Source organism: Balearica regulorum, chromosome 2 (assembly GCF_011004875.1).
Source record: "Balearica regulorum gibbericeps isolate bBalReg1 chromosome 2, bBalReg1.pri, whole genome shotgun sequence".
Lineage (NCBI taxonomy): Eukaryota > Metazoa > Chordata > Aves > Gruiformes > Gruidae > Balearica > Balearica regulorum.
The window spans coordinates 146,040,664-146,060,990 of NC_046185.1; the positions used below are offsets into that span (position 1 = coordinate 146,040,664).

The following is a 20,327-nucleotide window of genomic DNA, read 5'->3' on the forward strand; positions in this document are numbered from 1 at the left end:
ACTCAGGACAGGAGAGGTGGTTGACATGTGGAGTTACTGGGCACCAAAACCAGCTCAGGTCAGGTCCACTGCTGCACTTGCCCTGCCCCCTGTAAGGCTTGTTCTCCATTGGTTCGGGTGATTTCTGCTACAGTAATTCCTGTAACATGGAACTCAAATCATGGGTTACAACAATTTAAAGGTATTTCCATTACAATCTCCACCCCTGGTCCCTTCAAGTCAGACCATCAAGTTTACCATTGCAGTGAACACCTCCCCTTGCCCCTGCTCCGGCTTGAACTTATCCTCAGACTGCAGTTCCTTAGGGGTGTACCTGCTCCAAGTGGAGCCTTATCCATGAGCCACAGTCTCTCCAGGGGTACACCTGCTGTGGCATAGACTTATCCACAGCCACAGTCACTTCGAGGTGCACCTGTTCCAGCATGGCCTTCTCCATGAGCCACAATGCCTTCATAGATATACTTGCTCCAGCGTGGCCTTGCCCACAGTCACAGTCACTTCAGTCCTCTCAGAAATAAACCTGCCCTATCGTGGGCTCGTCCATGGCCACACACTTTGAAATGTTCCAGCATGACCCCATGCACAGCCACTGATGCTTCAAGGTGTACCTGCTGTAGCATGGACTTATCCTTGCCACAGATGCTCCGGGGTGTACCTTCTCAAGCATGGACTTATCCTTGGGTCACAATCCTTCCAGAGGTATACCTGCTGCAGCACAGATACAACCACAGCCACAGACACTTCAAGATATACCTGCTGCGGCACAGATGCACCCATGGCCGCAGACGCTTTGGGGTGTCCTGCTCCGACGTGGACTCATCCACAGGTCACAGTCCCTTCAACTCGAGTGCACACAGGAGTTCCAGCCTGTCCAGGACGGCAGCACAGAAACAGCAGCGGTGCCCTGGCCACCTGCCAGGCCAGGCTCATTGCCATTGCTGTTATCAAAATGTTCCCAGGCACAGCACAGTAAGATGATAAGCAGTACAGCACTACAGCGAGCAGCAAAAGCAAAAAGCAGCCACTAACAGCACTAGACTCTAATAGATAGTAAGGCAAGCAAGCCCCATGGCCAGCACAGGAGCCTGCCAATTAATAGCTGAACAGCTAATACTAAATAGCTAATAATAGCTATAAATTCAATCTAGCACATTCCAATCAAATCTGTCATTATCTCGAACCCTTCATGTCCCACGTTGGGTGCCAAAAAGGACCTCTGTGGTTTTGCCCCAGCCGGCAGCTGAGCACCACGCAGCCGCTCGTTCACTCCCCCCCATCGGGACGGGGGAGAGAATTGGAAAAGTTAAAGTGAGAAAACTCATGGGTTGAGATAAAGACAGTTTAATAGGTAAAGCAAAAGCCGCACACGCAAGCAAAGCAAAGCAAGGAATTCATTCACCACTTCCCATGGGCAGGCAGGTGTTCAGCCATCTCCAGGAAAGCAGGGCTCTGTTATGCATAACAGTGAATTGGGAAGACAAACGCCATCGCTCCGAATGCCGCCACTCCCCCCCCCCGCCCTCTTCCCCCAAGCTCCTTATAAACTGAGCATGATGTCATATAGTATGGAATATCCCTTTGGTCAGTTTGGGTCACTTGTCCTGTCTGTGTCTCCTCCCAACTTCTTGTCCACCCCCAGCCATCCTGCTGGCAGGGCAGTGCAAGAAGCAGAAAAGGCCTTGGCCCCGTGTAAACACTGCTCAACAATAGGTCCACAGAACAAAAACATCTCTATATTATCAATGCTGTCTCCAGCACAAATCCAAAACATATCCCCACACTAGCTACTATGAAGAAAATCAATCCTCTCAGCTGAAACCAAGACACCCCAACACAGCTTTGTGTATTTGTAATCACAGGGCATACGGCAATTATAGATCAACTTCTGGACATCTTCTGGACTGCAGCCTCCAGCTGCCTACACATCCTATCTACCCTTGCAGTACATAGCATCAGGCACTGTCAAAAATGCTGCCCAGCCACTGGTGGGTGAAGGAGCTGTAGTGGCAAGATGCGTAGTGCTCACTACACCGTATGTACCACTTTCAGCCTACCTGCATCACAGTTTGGGGTGTGGTTGGATCTGTCCAAACGTAATGCAGGACAGCAATTTTTTTCCTCTAAAAGGCTTCAACCAAAGGCTGAAGAAAAATCCATGTCTTCGTGCTGCCTTGCATCCAGCTCACAGGCATGCTCAAACTATAATACAGAAATACAATAACCGTAACGAGACTAGTGAAGACTACGTACAAGAATCAGTGTCTTTTCTATCTTTTTTGCATATATTTTATGTGTTTATTGACTTAAGCTGTAAGAAAATAGAGACATTGTGCTGTGTTCATTAATACTTTTCAGCTGCTAATTTGGTATCAGTACGAGACTATACTGAAGCAAACTTTCTGTCAGACACCATTAAGATACTCCATGGAAAATCACCGAACTTCTGGATAGGGCTAAAGAAAGATGACGGAGGTAATATCTTCAATATTTAATCATACATTATAATGTCATACAAAATTATATATTAAAAAGAAAGCAACTTTATATACTTGAAAGTATACATATATATCAAATACACAAGGTTTATTTCAAAGCATGCTTACATATGCTTAGAAATGTAACTACAACATTTAACTACCTATTCATGTTAGAAGTTTTTGTTTTCCTCATCAAAACCTGGTCTATCTGTCTAAAACATTGTATTTTTATACATACATGCTAATTTAAAACTTTAGGACATTGGGTATGGACAGACAAATCTGCAATGGATTTTGTCAACTGGCAAATGGGTGAACCTTCAAACAAAAGGCATAAAGAGTGTGGAGAAGTATGTGCATTGTCTGGCTACTGGAACACCAACGTCTGTTCTTTCAGAAAAGGATTTATCTGTAAAAAACCAAAAAGTAAGTAATACTTCTAATACATTAAGGTTAATAATGCCTGATAATGTATTTACATTGTACAGCGTAAAAAATGAAAATCATTATAGATTTGTGTGCAAAACCAATAGACCCTAGCAGCAGCATTCATCTGCCTAAATACTGAGGAGCCACACGTGGCTTCTGACTTCCTCCTCAGAGGGCTGCATCTCCTGTAAGTCCTGTAAAATTACCTGCATGGAGCCACATCATGAATACTTCAGACCCTTACAGTTAGGCAAAACAATGGTCAAAGATCACTCATTTTTAATAAGAAGCCATCTTTCAGTAGAATTTTCCTTCGATATCAGACAATCTAAGTTCAAAAGCAACATTTTGTTTAATTTCAGCTGAATATGTTCTAAAAAATAAAGTAATCTTGTTCTGATGAGTGCAATGAAAAGTCTGTCTTGTAGAAATGCTGAAATTGGTGATTCCTTTCATTACTGTCTTCTGAGCTGATGGATTAGAGGGATATATTCTTGTGGCACTCTTTATCTACAGTGTGATAGAATCATGTTTAATAAAATGCTGGTACTCCCCTTACAGCAAAATTATGATCTGAAAGAAAATGCGTGAGTTCAATTATCAACTGAGATTAAATGAAAGTGGTCCAGAACATGAACATTTTGTTTGGTTAAACTTCATATTTCTGTTCACCTTTCCCTTACCTGACAAGTTTAGGAAGTGCAATTACCATAGGAACCACATCCACAAGCAATGGTTGTCTCTGACAGAAGTGGCTAAACTTGCAGAAGATCCTATTCAGCTCAAGTAAAATGCTCATGATACAACCCTAACACTTGAGACCTCCATTCAGGAAATTTTTCCTGTTTCAGAAAACACCTTAAAATGATTAAGGAACCTGAGGGCAGTTTCTCAGAAATGAACATAAACATTTGAAAACATTTTTTGAAATAACAGAAATCTGACTCTAATTTCATGTCTTGCTGGGTATCTCCACTGAGGAGGTCAGATGCTCTTGGAATGAAAGAGCCAGCCATTCTACTAGAGGTTTACACATGCTTAGCTCTATCTTTCTGGGAGAGCAATTGTCACCATCAAGTGAATTTAGGGGGAATCATGAGGAGCATCTGGAGTTGGGAAGTTTTAAATGAGTGCCTCATTGTTTTTCAAAGCACTCAGAATAAACATTTTCTTTTCCTTCCAAAAGCTCCTGAAAACACAGAGATGTCAACAGAATATACAGGTAAGCATAATTCCTTTTAAGTAGAATTATAAGGAGATGCTCAAATACAACAAGAATATAATTACATAGCTTCTAGGTATTAATCCTGAGAGTATTTAAAAACAAAAACTCCATAAACTTCATCTGTATCTAGATATAGGAAATAGAGGTTATTCTGAAGTAAACTGGGGTTTGATCAGAATTAATTATATTTTGTTTGGTTTTGTTAGTAAAAAACCCACCAAACCCACCTCTTGAACTGAAAAGCTACAAGCATATTGCATTCACCTGATTTCTGGTTAAAAAAATCCCATTTATTACTAGATTCTGAAATCTCTTAAGATCAAAGGTGTTGATTCCATTTCATCCACTTACAGAAGGGAAGATGGAGAAAATGGTTTCCGCCGGCATCATTTGGCTGTTCGTTCTTCTAGCCCTGTCTATAGTTGGAGCTGGAAGTCTAGTTTATTTCTACTTGAGGAAGAAAAGACAAAACCTGCTGCATATTTCAACTAGCATGAGTGGACGAGAAGCAACTGTGGATATCCAAGAAAAAGAGGCACATACCGACATGTAGTTTGGCAAAACACCCATAATTTCCAACTAACAAAAAAACCAGCCTGTGAATTGGTGAAATCTTACACCAGCTTTGCATTGTCCTACCCAGATAATAGTCTCCTCTCTTCACAAATATAAAGTTCATGGATTTATATAAATACACATACATATATACGCCCTCCAAAATTTCTTCCAAAGTGTTACAGTTTCTTTCTTTTGTTTAGTTTGGGGACTACATATGTATTTTTCACATAAATAAGCATGGCTGAAAAGTTGGCTCCAGAGGTGTTAGGGGAGAACTCTGACATATTTACTGTGTGAAATTCTTCTATTTAACTCAGTTTAGAGAGTCTCGTTTTTGTTCATATCTTCACATTATTTTTCCTGCTGTATTGCCTCAGTGTTACCTAGACTATGATGGGAAACACTGCTCATTTCAAATTTTCAGCTTCACAGGTACAATACTATCTTTTCAGTCATATAAAACCTATTATAATACCTGCATCTGAGAATTAAATATTATTTCCTTACCAAAAACTAGATGGAAAGATGGAAAAAAATTGAAAAGACTCCTTTATTCCTACTTCTAGTCTGAACTCTGGGAATAATTATGCCATTTCCTATAGCCTTGCACTTTTGTATTATCCTGTAAATATCAACATATTTCTGCCAAGTTCAAATTAATAACAAAAATTCAACAGTAGATGATCTTTTCATTGGGCTTTATTTCAGTAATTATGCTTTCAGTATGCAGAGATGTCCCTTTTTAAATCCAAGCATGTATAATAAATGGCTATCTTATACTGCATTATATAATTCTCCAGTTTAGAGAAATAAAATCACCGATATACTTTTTGAAAATAAATTCTCCCATTTTTTCTTGCAATTGCATTTGATAATATACTGCCTAGATCCCCTTTCAGCTTTTCTTCAATTGTATACAGTAGCAGTGTTTGCCTCAAGGGGCGGTTTATCATTCTGTGTATTTTAAGACCTGCATCATCCCTCCTGAGTTATGAAAACACCTTTCTCCAAGCCACGGGAGGGCACCTGGCACTAACGGCCCTCAGTGAAGCAGTGTACAGAGGAGCAGGGCTGGAGCAGAGGAGCTTCTACCAAATCTCTGTAACAGGGAAGGGAAGGGAAGGGAAGGGAAGGGAAGGGAAGGGAAGGGAAGGGAAGGGAAGGGAAGGGAAGGGAAGGGAAGGGAAGGGAAGGGAAGGGAAGGGAAGGGAAGGGAAGGGAAGGGAAGGGAAGGGAAGGGAAGGGGAGGGGAGGGGAGGGGAGGGGAGGGGAGGGGAGGGGAGGGAAGGGAAGGGAAGGGAAGGGAAGGGAAGGGAAGGGAAGGGAAGGGAAGGGAAGGGAAGGGAAGGGAAGGGAAGGGAAGGGAAGGGAAGGGAAGGGAAGGGAAGGGAAGGGAAGGGAAGGGAAGGGAAGGGAAGGGAAGGGAAGGGAAGGGAAGGGAAGGGAAGGGAAGGGAAGGGAATATCTGGAATAAGTTGGACATAGGGAATAGGTTTCTGCACAAAGACGTCTGTGCCTACAACTGAGAAGCTTGAGAACACACTTGTATTACCTCTATTATTTACCTTTTCTTGAGATAACCAGTAAAAAATAAAGGCTCCTAAGTAAAAATGTTATTGATAGCTACTTAGAAGGGAAGTACCTTCTTCCTTTAGGAATACTTACTTCAGTTATAAAGGGCAGCCTTAAAACATGGGGCACCCCTGCTAACATGTTGCGTTCTGAGCTTTCAATTATTTCCCCTGCACTTCTTTGCTGGATGGGCACATGTTATTCTACAACTTTGGTAAAGTTTGTAAAGAAGTTTTACCAATGCCAGGTATAGGAGGATGTCTAAACATTGCATGACTTTTCCCTTTCTGGTATGTCCGTATGACATTACTTAACCAAGAAACCTGGTAAAAAAATCAAGCCAAACAGAAACAAAAACAATGAAAAATACCCTACAGGTTATTGAAAATAGACTTTAAATTTAAGTAAACCAAAGTAAATTTTACAATTAATGTCCTTTGAACACTTTGTAAAGCCCAGAGATAAAAGCCCTTAGATAAAAAGAAACTCCTTAAATTACTATAATAAATCCCATAATACCAACTCCTGTGATAAAGAAACAGTCACCACTATTTTCAGGAGGAAATAGGAAATAGCTGCGAGAACTTTGCACACCACTGTGCAAATGAGAAAAACACCACCTGCTTCCCATGGAGGTGAACAGAAATATAATTGTTTCCTGGTATGTGCTACAGATATCTGGGAATACATAGTTACGTTTGCCTTTTGGATGAGTAAATAATGAAAGTGTTTTCCTGTTCTATACTTACAAGCAGCATAGGCTGCTTGAACCTACCGTATATATTCCCAGATGCGTGAATCTGAAAAATTACCTTTCCCAAAGAAAAATTAAAATTAAAATTACCTTTCCCAAAAGAAAAAAAGGAAACATGCAATAGAAGAGACTACTTTTTTAAAAGTTATTTGTAAATTAAGTGTAACAATTGGGAGCTCATAACAGAGGTACTCCTGTGACCAAATTCAGCACAGCCTAAGAACACCAGAGGAGGAGCCTGGCTGGTATCACCACCATGTGGAAAGCATGAGAGCTCAATAGTTGGGCTGCTCCACGTGCCAGCTGTGTTATCATATGAAAATCTTTTGATATACATGCATTTTTATGTACAGTTATTTTGCAGTTAGACTGAACATCATGCCTGAACAAGAAATGGCATAAGGTGTGCTGCTGATCCTCCTGCAAGACAGTGAGCACCACAAAGGCTGATCCGAAGTGCCTCTTAAGAGAACAGGAAAGACAGAGAGCACTGCGGTGAGAACAGCAGTGTGAACGGGTGAGGTCAGAGTGAGCCAGATCAGCAGTGCTCGGATCTGGGGAAAGGGCTGGGAGGAGGGCCACAGCCCTGACCCACCTGCTCGCGGCAGCAGGCACTGTCATCATCACCTACAGTGCAGGTCAGCATTGCTGTAGCAAGGACCGGTCATTCAATCCAGTGAATCTTAAAACAACTGAACAGCCACTGGGGCAGAGACCAATGCGTCCGAACACTCTCGCCTCCTCTGTATTTATCTTTTGCACTGGATATAGATACGGCCAAGAGATTGGTCACACACCGCATGCATTGCTCAGACACAGAAGAGGGCTGGGTTGCACTTGGTTAAACTGCACAGGGCAGAGGAGACCCCTTTCAATGCTTAATCCCAGTGTTTCTGTCCAAGTCAGTTGTCTGCATCTTTCTCTTTTCTCCTCAAAAAGTCCTCTATACGTAAAACCACTATCATTTCAGTGCTTAGGATAAGAAAAAGGCGCTTATTATGAATGTCTTCATTTAAATTATCTTCAGAGTGGAGAACAGAAAACATCCCAGAACTGCTGTCAAATAAAAGCATTTATACAGGTGTGCATCTGTGTATTTATGTAGGATTTTTCCTCTCATTTTCATAAATAATGCTTGATTTTCCTCAACAGTTTCTGAAGGACATACCACCTCCTCTGTAGCTAGACTGTGATCATTTTGTGACAGGAAAATGTAATTCAGTAATGGCAATACAGAATCCTTAGTCTTCTTGCAGCCAAAGAAAAAGTTTTATTTTTCAACTGTGGCCACAGAACAGATACGGTGTTCGAAATACTAGAGTAAAAACACAGGGATGTATGGAATTACAACTAATTTGTTGTCTCAAAGTTATGAAGTCAGCCCTTTGAGAACTAATCTTTCCAGTTTTCTGTGCTAGTTTCATTTTGCATCTAGCAGAACATTTTGTATCTGATACTACTGCTGCATAATGGACTAAACTGTTGACAGAATGGAAGATTTTAGTATAGAAAACAGGACTGGCATTGCTGGCCATGGTTGGTTTTATCTGTACACCTTCCCAGTTGCATTTAGCTTAGGCCAATGCAGTCAGTCATGGTCACGTTAGAACCCCTTGCAAGAGAAAGAACTGCAGTAGTGTTGCAGTGAACCATGAGCTCGTGGAGACAGTAAATGCTGTACTCAGTATGATACAACTTAGACTTCTCTCTCTCCACCCTTCTGGTATCTGTCAAACAATGGATCCTAAAAGAAGTCATGAAACAATCCATCTTCTTGCTACTGTCCATCAATTATGTATGCACTAATTTTGATTAATTAATTTACATTCTGCTACCTGCTTGTTTGTTTGTTTATTAAAGCCTTTAGAAGGTAGCAGTGGGCCTACTTTTCTCTTTGCTGACCTTTATAAACTGCTATAGATAGCAGACTGGACCAGATCTGGGCCATGTGATTTACATATATAGTTTATGACATATATTAAATTTGTAATATGCAAATTCATTCATTACAATTATAAAAATAATCTTCTTATAGTCCTGTATACTCTCTGTATTTAAAGTACACCCAATTCTGTTTCCCTGAGCAGCAGCTGACGTGTAGAGTACATCAGTGAACTCTTGAGAAGGTTAAGTTGTGCCGAGCACAAGAAATGAGGGCTTTGCTGCTTCTATCTCCATCACTGATGCGTATAGCTGAGAAAGAAAAAACTGAGCATAAAACCCCTGTTCAGTCTCATATCAAGTGCTGCTGCTAAAAGTTCCCTCTTCTCTTCTGTGTAGACTGCCATAAAACCACTGCGTGCACTTTGGCTACATTCTGCTTATATTTCTCCCATCCATTTCCTATTATCTTCATGATCTTAATGCTAAGCTAGAAGACTGGCATTTTTGGTCATCAGGCTGATCATCTCTGTTTACTAAGTATTTTTCAAATTTTACTTCAACTAAATCTGGACAGAATCTATTTTTAATTTCTGTAAGCCCTATTTCTGTTTACAGTATCATAGCTTTAGTCATAGATAAATCTTCAATATCACTTAATCATCATTACACAGTGAGATCTTGTATATCTCAGCCACTTCACCCAACACTGTCTTGATATAATATATGAAACATTCCTGAATTATGTGGCATTATTTTCCTAATTGTTTCAAATGCTGCCATGTTCCACTGGTAAAAAGTGATTAGAAATGGCTCATTACTTGAACTGGATTAATAAACAATTTTTAAATGAATTTATTTTGCATTTTGTTACATTCTCCTCCTTTTTCCTCTGCTGTAGGACATTATTCCCCTGAATCTTTGGTCCCCTGAATCTTTGATCCCCTCATCCAGATCATTGATAAAGACATTAAAGAGAATTGGCCCCAATACTGAGCCCTGGGGAACACCACTTGTGACCAGCCACCAAATGGATTTAACTCCAGTCACCACAACTCTTTGGGCCCAGCCATCCAGCCAGTTTTTTTATCCAGCAATGAGTAAGTTTGATTATTGCTGTGCAACTGGCACTGGCTTTTCAGAGAGTCCCAAACCTCTGATAACCTGGTTTGCCAAAACTTGTACAGCATTGTTTTCTCGTAGCACTGTTCCCAGCAAAAAAGTGTCTTCTTTTCTTCCAGATACTTGTAAAAAGTCTTTTATGGAAGCCACTCAGTTGTAGTCTGTGCTGGTTTTGGCCAGGATAGAGTCAATTTTCTTCATAGTAGCTAGTATGGGGCTATGTTTTGGATTTGTGCTGGAAACAGTGTTCATAATTCAGGGATGTCTTAATTATTGCTGAGGAGTGCTTACACAGACCCAAGGCCTTTTCTGCTTCTCACACCACCCCACCAGTGAGTAGGCTGGGGGTGCACAAGAAGTTGGGAGGGGACACTGACCCCAAATGATCAAAGGGACAATCCATACCATATGACATCATGCTCAGCTTATAAAGCTAGGGGAAGAAGAAGGAAGCGGGGGACACTTGGAGTTAAGATGTTTGTCTTCCCAAGTAACCGTTACGTGTGATGGAGCCCTGCTTTCCTGGAGATGGCTGAACACCTGCCTGCCAATGGGAAGGGGTGAATTAATTCCTTGGTTTGCTTTGCTTGCATGCGTGGCTTTTGCCTTACCTATTAAACTGTCTTTATCTCAACCCACAAGTTTTCTCACTGTTACTCTTCCAATTCTCTCCCCCATTCTACCTTGGGGGGAGTGAGCGAGCGGCTGCGTGGTGCTCAGTTGCCAGCTGGAGTTAAACCATGGCATAGTCCAGGGAGATACTATCTATGTCAATCCAGCTGAACAAGGAAAGTGAAAAAAGAGACCAATATGGTAAAACTTCAGTACAATTCAGTAAATTGGAGAATCCATTTATTTTCCCCACTCATAGAAAATCAGTGCCTTTTTTGCACACTTTGTCTCAACAATTATTTTTTTTTCAAATATTGTCAGAGGAACATTGGCCACTCCCTTCACACCCTCCAAAATATGTCCAACTGAACTTTTAGCAGCTAATTGCTTCCAGTAACTGGCAGTGGTGAGAATGACCACTCTCTCTTAAGAAGCACTCTCTCTTCTCCTTCTCATTTTCTTTCTCTGTCGTGACTTTGGTATTAAGTTCCAAATGTAAATGTTAGAATGAGATTAAAGTATTACATCACCATTTTTCAATGAATGCTGTATCAAGAGATTATGTCAATAAGGGTGGACTGGTTACTACACTTACCTAACTTTAGAATCTTTTGCAAACTTTTATGGTTGAGAAATATTATTGGAACTAAACCAAGAGTTTTATGTTCATTACAGCACAAGCACAATGAAATAAGATTTTTTCCCTAACTGAACATGAATTTTCTCCAGTGGGTTTCAGCAGTCCGTAGCTGTTCCTAACTTCGTAATTCCTTGTTCATATGCCTGCTATATACCCAGAGAAAATTGTTCAACTTCCTGATTTGATCCCTTCTCTAATAGAAACAGAACCTGCACAGTTTACAGTATTCTGAACTTCGGCTGAGTCAAGTTCTAGGGTTTTTGCAGAAGCTGCATAATGGAGAAATGCTTTTCCTACAGGACCACACCAACATCAGGGTGACAAGTCTGCAGTGGCATCCCAGTACTCCACGAGCCAGGAACTGAGGACAGGGCTTCACCAAAGACCAAACATGCCTGACAAATAAGCTTTTATTTCTACCTCCCAGAACAGCATAGCACCTGAAGGCCTTCGGGAAGGGTCCTCCCCATCCTGGACCACTTTCTACATGACCCCTTGACTCTGGCCAGTGGGCTGAGGTGTGACCATCAGAGAGTGTATCTTCTGCACAGTAAAAGAGCCCAGGTTTGGTGTGTGCCTTGAAGACTGGCACAGGCTGCCCAGGGAGGATGTGGAGTCTCCAGGTTTGGAGATGTTCAGAGCCCTGCTTGGTGCCAGCAGCTGGACCAGGTGATTTCCCTTCCAACCTCAACCTCGTGACCTGGCCACCCTCTGTACTGACCAGGCAGCCACGCTGGCGTTTGATATGGCGAGCCATGCCTCACAAAGCAGACAGTGCCCCCAAGTGAAAGGAGACTTCCAAAATCCCTCTTCTGCCCTGCACGCCTCTCCACCTTGCACAGCTGCCTGAGGTCCTACACCTTGCTAAAGTGCATCCCTCGGCTGAAAAACACACAGCCCTCCCTGATGCCGGGCAGCACAGTGCCCTTCATCCCAGTCTGGGGGCTGCACAGCCCGCACTCTCACTTCCCACCAACACAGGCCTCGTGGCTGCCGGGCTCCCGTCCCTGCTGCCCTACACGCACTGGGCAGCGAGCAGGGAAGTCTCTTCTGTTGCCTCCATGGGAACTGCCAGGGTGTCCGACCTCTGCGGAACCAGCCAGGCTCACTGGGGCTGCAGGTCTCTCTTCTCTCACGGGTCGGGGGTGGAGGGCAGATGAGGGCGATAAGAGCAGAGCAGCGCTAAGACCCACCGAGCGAAGCGGCCGCCGTCCGGCTAGGCCCGCGGGGGCGCCGGCGGCTTCGCACAGGAGACGGCGGCCGGGGCAAGGAGCGCCATCTTCCGCGGAAGCCGGCGGCGCCATCTAGCGAGGCAGCGGCAGGCTGCGGCCGGGCAGCGAGCCTCGGGCAGGTTCTTCTGCTTTGGCTTCGTTTAGTGTTAAATGGAGTGAACGGAGGCTCTGGAGCCGAAGACGACATCTGTGGCATGACAAGAGACTTTCTTTTCTGCAGAACAACGGGGCGCCGTGTGAATTACCTCAGCGGGAGTTGCCCGGGACGTACCTCCAGAGAAAGGCAGGCTGTGTCTCTCCCGTGAGGGACCGACTGCCAACGGGGCAGGCGCAGGGTTTGCTTGAAACGAAATAGGTAAGACCCTAAGAGGCAAAACCTGGAGGCAAACAAACTACAGTGGAGATGAGAGGGAAGTGGTTCAGATTTCATAATTAATTTTTTAGATGATGAATGAAATAATGCCCCGGTCTTCGCTCTCCAGTTAGAATTATCTCTTTTTCTAGTCTAATGTGGTATGTACAGGTTTTTTTCTTATTGTTCTTATTTTTTACATTGAAGTGAAGCAGAAGTAGTGAAATGCTGATAATTTTCTTCTGTTTCTCTTTTGTTTCTTTTTTTTTGGTTTTTTTGGTTTTTGTTTCTTCTGGCACGTCCTGTGGGACCATTGCTTTAATGTTCCAGGTAGGCATTTGTCATCATGTACGCTATTAGGGTCAGTTTGTACAATAGTAGCAACAGAGGATATGTGGGTGATTCACTGTTGGTTCTGGTAATCAGTTCATTATGTGACAAATCAAAGCTGTGTGTCTCAGCGTCTCCCTCACTAATAAAGGGATAATAACGTGTATTTATCTCACAGAAACATTCTCAAGATCAGTTAATTGCTTTTAAATAAAAATGGAAAAGTCTGCAAAAACGCAAAGTACATTAGCTTATTATCATTAGTGACACAGAACTGACAGGAATTCTCCTGGCTCAATTTCAGAAACTTGTTTACACACCAGACTCACCCCTCTTGGGGATATAAATATGGCCACTTTTATTTCCAACTTTTTTTTTTTTTATTTTCAGGATGAAGATACGTTACTGCATCACTAGTCTTTCTGTAAATGTCCATTTACTGTCTTTCAGTAACTGTTCGTTTTGTTGGTTTTATGTTTTTCCAGACTTTAATGAGGTACGTTTATTTCTTTACAGGTTTTTCGAGAAGTGAAATGGAACTGCACTTAGAAGCAATATGACTTCAACACATCAGAGAGCATCAGTGTAATTGCTAACAGTACTTCTCTCCCTTTCTCCTCTTTTATTGTCTTTTTAACTCTTCACGAAGATGCTGTTGACTACAACAGAATGAGAGACTTCAAGTAAAGAAAGCAGTAATAATGGAAGACTTCAGTTACCTGCATGTAGACTTACCATATGGGCTATCATGCAGACAGCACATGTACCTGTGTACATACATCACTGCTTTTTGAAATGAAAACTCACAGCAGAAGGTTAACCCATCCCAAGAACGCAAGGCCTTGTTCATGAGTGAAAGTCACTGTAATACTGATCACATTCTCCTCGAATTTGACATACTTTAAGAAAAAAATGGAGAAAATATCTAGAATTTTTTCTGAAAGAATTTAAAATTGCTGTTTGCTCTAGTACATAACCTGTTCTCAAAAACAGCTCCAGTGCCAAAGGAACAGCAGGTCACAAGTACCACATCAGTCTGTAAAACAACCTCTGTTTCCTGAGCATTATAAGACAGCTAATCTAATTTTCTTCAAGGTAGACCAGTAAAAACAGGAATAAGAAAGGAATTAGGAAGTACATATCATAGTTGGTAGAAGAGTAAATGTGGGTTTTGTATTGGAAAATCGGGCCTAAAAACTCTACTAGAAGAACCCAATAAATGTGGAGAATATAGGTCATGTGCTACTCAAAAACCCTGAGTCACCTGGAAGAAAGAGTTGATGATGGTTTTTAATGATTACTCATAATTATTCATTGTTGTCAAAATTAGAGCTTGACTGTGGACACCTGCAGAAGATTTGTCCACTGCTGAGTGATGAGATAATGAATTGGAAACTAAATTTAGTGTTATGAAAGCCAAAGTAATGTATTTGGGAAAATTAACCCTAAAAATACATGTGCACTGACAGACAGTTACCAAAATGATCAACATTGTGATGGAGTTACTGGACACAACAAGGTTAAATGCGCTGGAAGCTTTCAGTTACAGGACAAGGTGATTAAAGGTAAACATTTTGGAAGCCTATAAAATTATAAGCTTTTAAATTGCCATAGGATGGCATGTTGTGAAAAATGGATTGCAGTGTTTCTGGAGGGCAAGTCCACAGGGGCTTATTAATCTTCCAAATACATCTAAATGTGACCTCTGGCTCAGGAGGTTCCTAAACCTTTAATTCAAAGAAAGCAGGATGATGTAGCAAGGAAGAATTATTCACGGTATGCTTATTTGGACGCTCCTGTAAGCATCTATTATTAGCCTCTGTAAGAGAGAAAATTTGTTAGATGGACTTCTGGTCTGAGCTGCTGTAGTAATGCATGTTCTACTAGTTCTTCTTGTTATTAGTGACAAAGTTGAAAAGAAGTGAGCTTCACTCTGGAATAAGCTTCAAGTTCTCGCGTATCTTCAGTATGACTCTATGACATATCTTTTAAATAAACAAGTCAGATGCCTGAAATATTTCTAAAAAGTATATGACTCTCTCAGCTATTGCATATGTACCCTGTCATTTGGAAAAGGTGACATTTGAGCAACAGACTGTTGTCTTCATCAGTGCTTTCACGAAAGCAAGTGTGGTGTCATTTCAGAGACATGAAGAGATTAAATACCTTAGACTGAGTATCTCAGAGGGCTATTAAATGTGCTTCTCTCTCTGTCTCACATGTGTCCACTGGTGTGATTCCTTCAAACTGTTTCTTTTACTGTCTAAAATACTCGGCTGAATTTCCTTTGTCTGCCAGTGAGGAATTCTGACAGTTTACGGCAATGTTTAATTTGATCTTGGAAAAGAAAATGTAAGTTTTCATAAGATGTGTATTCTACTGAAGAAAATAATGCACTCTAGTTCCATGCTTGCTTACTTAATGGTTTTTGAGCACTTAGAACACAAACTTGACATGTAATCTGTTTATTTGTATGGAATCATTCAGAGACACAGATTTTACTAACAAAAAGACACTTTCTGTAACACTAAAAGCCACAAATATGCTTCATCAGGAGTGACTTCTAGCTCTGTTTACCAAGAGACTATCTTGAGGACTTCCATACCAGTGCTTTAATAGGAGCTCAGAACATGAGTAGAAATCCATGTGTTCCAGTGTTCTGAAAAGTGTTGAATGTTGGACTTTATTACAGTTCAAGATACTGCTTTTCCATTGATTCAGGTTCATAGCAAGTATCTAGGGCTATGCCAAATTGTTTGTATTAAAATAAATATTTATATAGCACAAGTGAGCCATAGATTACAAGGCCACAAAACAGCATGGTAATTAACTGCTTTAATCAGAGACCAGAGATTGTAAGACTTACCTGAATTGATTCTTGTCAAGCTATTCTTCTACCGTATCTCTGTATTATTTATAAAGAGATTACATATTTTCCCACTACCATCATCAACAGAAACAAACATTAAACAGTCTTCCACATTTGTTTTTGTAGCGTCAGCTTTGTTTTGGAAATATACTGTCTTATTGTCTGTGAGATTTCCTTTCTGGGCCTTTTATTGATTGCTTCTCACTTACCTTAAAAGCATCCTTTAATCTTTGCCTTTGGGACTAAGTAATGAACCTTCAGCAGTGTGTTTACCTTTGACCCATGCAGGAAATACAGAACACGCTAATTTGTCCTTCACATCTCAGGATACTTAGAATGCCCTTTGCTTAACCTATAAAGACCTAGGTTGAGTCTTTTCAGCTTAGCAGCCTTCTAACCACCATCCTTTCAATCACCTTATCACCTATTCAGAGATGTGTGTCTTCTGATTAGTTGATGTGCTGGGTTTTTTTTTCCTTTCCAGTTTTCTGATGTTCTGTCATCTCTGTCATTTCTCAGGCTTTGCAGGAGGAAGCCAGCTATCCTACTAAATTAGCAATCTTTTCAGAAGGAAATCAACCTCAGTTTTCTTTTAACTGATAAAACTGCATCCTGCTGAAATAAACAATGTACTCTATATCTAGCTATGTGACTACAAATGCTGTTCTTCAACTGGTGTGGAAATGAGAGATAACTAAAAGCTGTCTGTATCATCAGAAACATCGATTGCCTTGGTCAACACTTCTGGTTTTTCCCCCATAACTGCAGTTACAGGGCAGTGAGCAGCTGAAAATATAATTTCCCCACTCTTACTGAGTAATATAAAGTGAAAAGTGTAATATTGCATCTAAAGGTTCTAGTGGAACTGGAGCAAACCTATTATTTCACCATATTTTTTCTTCTCATTCCTCTAAAAAAGGTTTGAAGGTTTTATCCTCTAAAGCATATGTTAGGAAACATGTTTCATAGTTACTAACATGACTATACAGTTATTTCACTGGTTACATAATGGACTATCAGAAAGGCTTTCCAAGCAATTTGGGTCCACCTTGCCAGTGACCACCATTGAACAAGGTTCCTAGAGTTCAATACGCTTTTAGCTACCCTAAGAAAGCCTTGGTTTGAAAAATGCTAGTATGAAAAATGCTCATCTACTCAACCTTTATCTATATGATCACACCTTTAAATTCCAAAATTCTCAGCTATTGAATTGTACTGATACAGGAATGAAGAACAGATGACTAGAAATGATTCCAAGCCAAAGTGAATGCTGAGGAATCTATCTAAAAAGGGTTCACAGCCATACTTCTGTGGAAGTGCCTGTGCATACATGCACACATACTGTAAATCAATTCAATTAATAGCTGAGAAGCCTTTTTGTAACTGACACTTTGCCTCTCCGACCAATACTTTATACCTCCTCCGTGCTGTAGTAAACAAAAGAATGAAATACCTGGATCTATATAGTTTATACATCTCCTTTTTCTGGATGAAGCTTGTACTGATCTCTTGAAAATGTTTAGAAGATGTCAGCCTGTCAAGATTGTTGACATTTCAGAACTGATATGCAAGTAAAACCACTGCAGAATTCAGCTCCTCTGAAAAGGCTCCCACTTCCTTCAACATGTGTATGCTGCAGGAGAAAATTAAAGGAAAATGAATACAAAAAGGCTGATGACAGTAAATGAAATTACACTGAAGAAATTTCTGGGCATTCCTGAGTCATACTGAAATGGTTGTTTTTCATGAACAACTAGGACTCTTTAAACAAGTTCTCCTTAAGGTGCTATCCATTCATTTGGTTGGAATATGTTTACTGAACATGTTTGAATAAATATTAACAAAACTGACTTTATCACAGACAAAACATTCAAGACAAAAATAGGGAGACAAATAGATGAGACAAATCATCTATTAGAGGTAGACTCTATTTTCCTCTCATCTCATTTGTACTTTACATGTTACTTTTTACTTTAGATACCAGATATTAGTTATTTGATTAAAATAATTTGAAATGAATGGGAAACATTACAATTCTTATTAAATCAAAGACTGTTTTGTTATAATAATAGGAACTTTGAAATGAATATAGTAGTTTACACTCCTAGTTTCACGTTACTTTTTTCCAAACTTCAAAGAAGGATCATATCATATGAGTTTCATGTTGAGTAATCAAAAGATTATGTAAAGAAATAACCATTTTATTTTCAATTGCATGAAAGACAGTCTAGCACACTTGCTTTCAGGGAGAATTCGCAATCTTAAGCTATAGCTAAATTCCTTTTTACAATCAGAATTAAACTTTCCTATACATCTGTGGCAAATTCTGCATCATTTAATGATATTTTGAATTTTCTAAAGAATATTTCTTCTCTTTTGTGTTGAACACTTGGAAATTAAAAAAAATCTGTTCTAAAAGGAAAATATGAGATAGGAAGAAACACAGAAGGTTATTTCAAATCCAAAAAAGTAGGCAAAAGTGTTGCTTGTAGCCTGAGAATGTAGAACCTCCTGATCCAAGTCCAGGTCTCCCAATACTATGCAATAGGTCTTCAATCGAGACAATCCCCCCAGAGTGTCCATTCTAACAATAACAGGTAAAAAATATTTAGAGAGAAGAAACTGACTTCAAAAGGTAATTTTTTTCCCTGTCAAAGGTCTTCCAATCCTTCTATTTCAGCGAAACAATAAATCTGCTGTAAATTTCGTCTCTCGGTGGATCTTGTCCAAGACTGAGGGTCTTTTTTTTCTGAAATGATTGGGAACTAAAAACTTCTCAGCTGGGCACTATCCCAGAAGATTGCATGTGTTGAGACAGCCAGAGCTAAAGTTACAGCTTGCTGAATAGCTAACAGAGATGTTTGTCTCTATGAAAACTAAACCAGAACCCCCCTATTTCCTTATTTATAACCTGCACATAACTGCTTTGAATCTATATACCCTGCCTTAAACAATGGGCAAGTAGAGGGAAGCTACAAAGGACTGAGCAATCCCAAAGCCTAGGTGAAGGGGAAGATGGATGATTTGTAGAGGAGGTGATGCAACAACTATTCTAAGAGGAGACTTGTAGCCACTGGGTATTGTGGCAAATTAGAGCTGAAATTAAGTAAGTAAACGGTGTATCTTGGGGGATGGCCATCAAAAGAAATTACTTGTATCTAAGGAAAAATAGGAATAGGAAAAGTAGTTTAGGGGAAAGGCTTGAGGTCAGGACAGAATCAGGGGTTTGTTGTGTCAATGGCACTATGCCTGTCACAGGGGCAGCAATGCAGAATTTCTCATTGTCAGGTAGTTAAATTGTCCAAAATGTTTAATACTGGCTGTATTGCACAACAGTTTGTTCTGACAGTCTTTAGGTATAAAGGAAGTAGATAAACTGAAGGAGAAGGAATTGGCAGCTGGACTTGTGGAGATAATTACAGAAGCTAGAGAAAGGATTTTGCAGGAAGATAGAGAAGGTTAAGAATAACAGGAGTGTTGGAGAGAGCTGTCGGACAACTTCCATAATTGCTGGTTTCCTGATGTGCTATTAACTGTACGGCTGTGAAACCCAAGTCATGATGCAATTTAAAAGGCAGTTGAGCTCAGTTGTTAAATTGCTAAAGAAAATTATGTTTGTACATGAATATACTAGTAACGCACAGGGCAAGGTTTTAGGATTCTGTTTGGTATGAATGCATTTTTGTGAGTATACATTTTCTTATATCGTTAAGAGCTTTCTAGCCATTGACAGGTTTTTTTAGGGGGGAAGGTTTGTTTTGGTTTGGTTTTTTTGTGTCTGTAAATGCACAAGAAAGAATATCTGGACCAAACAAAGATCCTTGTCGTGATACCTTCTCTTGCTCTTTGGTTGCTATATTTTTCCTGCCTGGAAACTAGAAAAGTCAAAGAACATTGGCTATTTCCAGTCGTAATTAGTTTCAGATTTTGTCCTTGTTTGTACACAAAATTGAATCAGTCATTTCCTTGATTCTATCTACTGCATAGACATCTTCATATTCATTGAAATGTAGCTTGACTTTTAGGCAGTTTAAAATGAAAAATGCAAAGTTTCTTTATATCACAATAAATGATACTTTAATCTTTTTTTTTTCCCCAGTTTAGGAAAACCAGTTTAAATATCACATTCAAAACCAAAATAGGAAATCTACATGTAAACAAGCCTGTAACCATATACAGCTGCTCCCTGAGAAATGTATTTGAAATTCACTGCTGCTAAAAATGGAGGCTTGCCTAATGTAAGCTGGGTTTATTTGTGTTCCTGTGTAGGCTCT

The 20,327-nt window shown here is 40.4% G+C and overlaps 1 protein-coding gene across 1 annotated transcript in view; it reads left to right on the plus strand.

Annotated features, from left to right (window-relative positions):
* LOC104629227 (macrophage mannose receptor 1) overlaps positions 1–5,530 on the plus strand; it is a 34,841-nt gene extending 29,311 nt beyond the window's left edge. The window contains exons 27-30 of the mRNA XM_075746298.1: positions 2,356–2,472; positions 2,736–2,903; positions 4,093–4,128; positions 4,485–5,530. Coding sequence (XP_075602413.1) covers positions 2,356–2,472; positions 2,736–2,903; positions 4,093–4,128; positions 4,485–4,684 — 521 coding nt within the window. The 3' untranslated portion in view covers positions 4,685–5,530. The remainder of the gene's footprint in view (positions 1–2,355; positions 2,473–2,735; positions 2,904–4,092; positions 4,129–4,484) is intronic.
* The last annotated feature ends 14,797 nt before the right edge of the window (positions 5,531–20,327 follow it).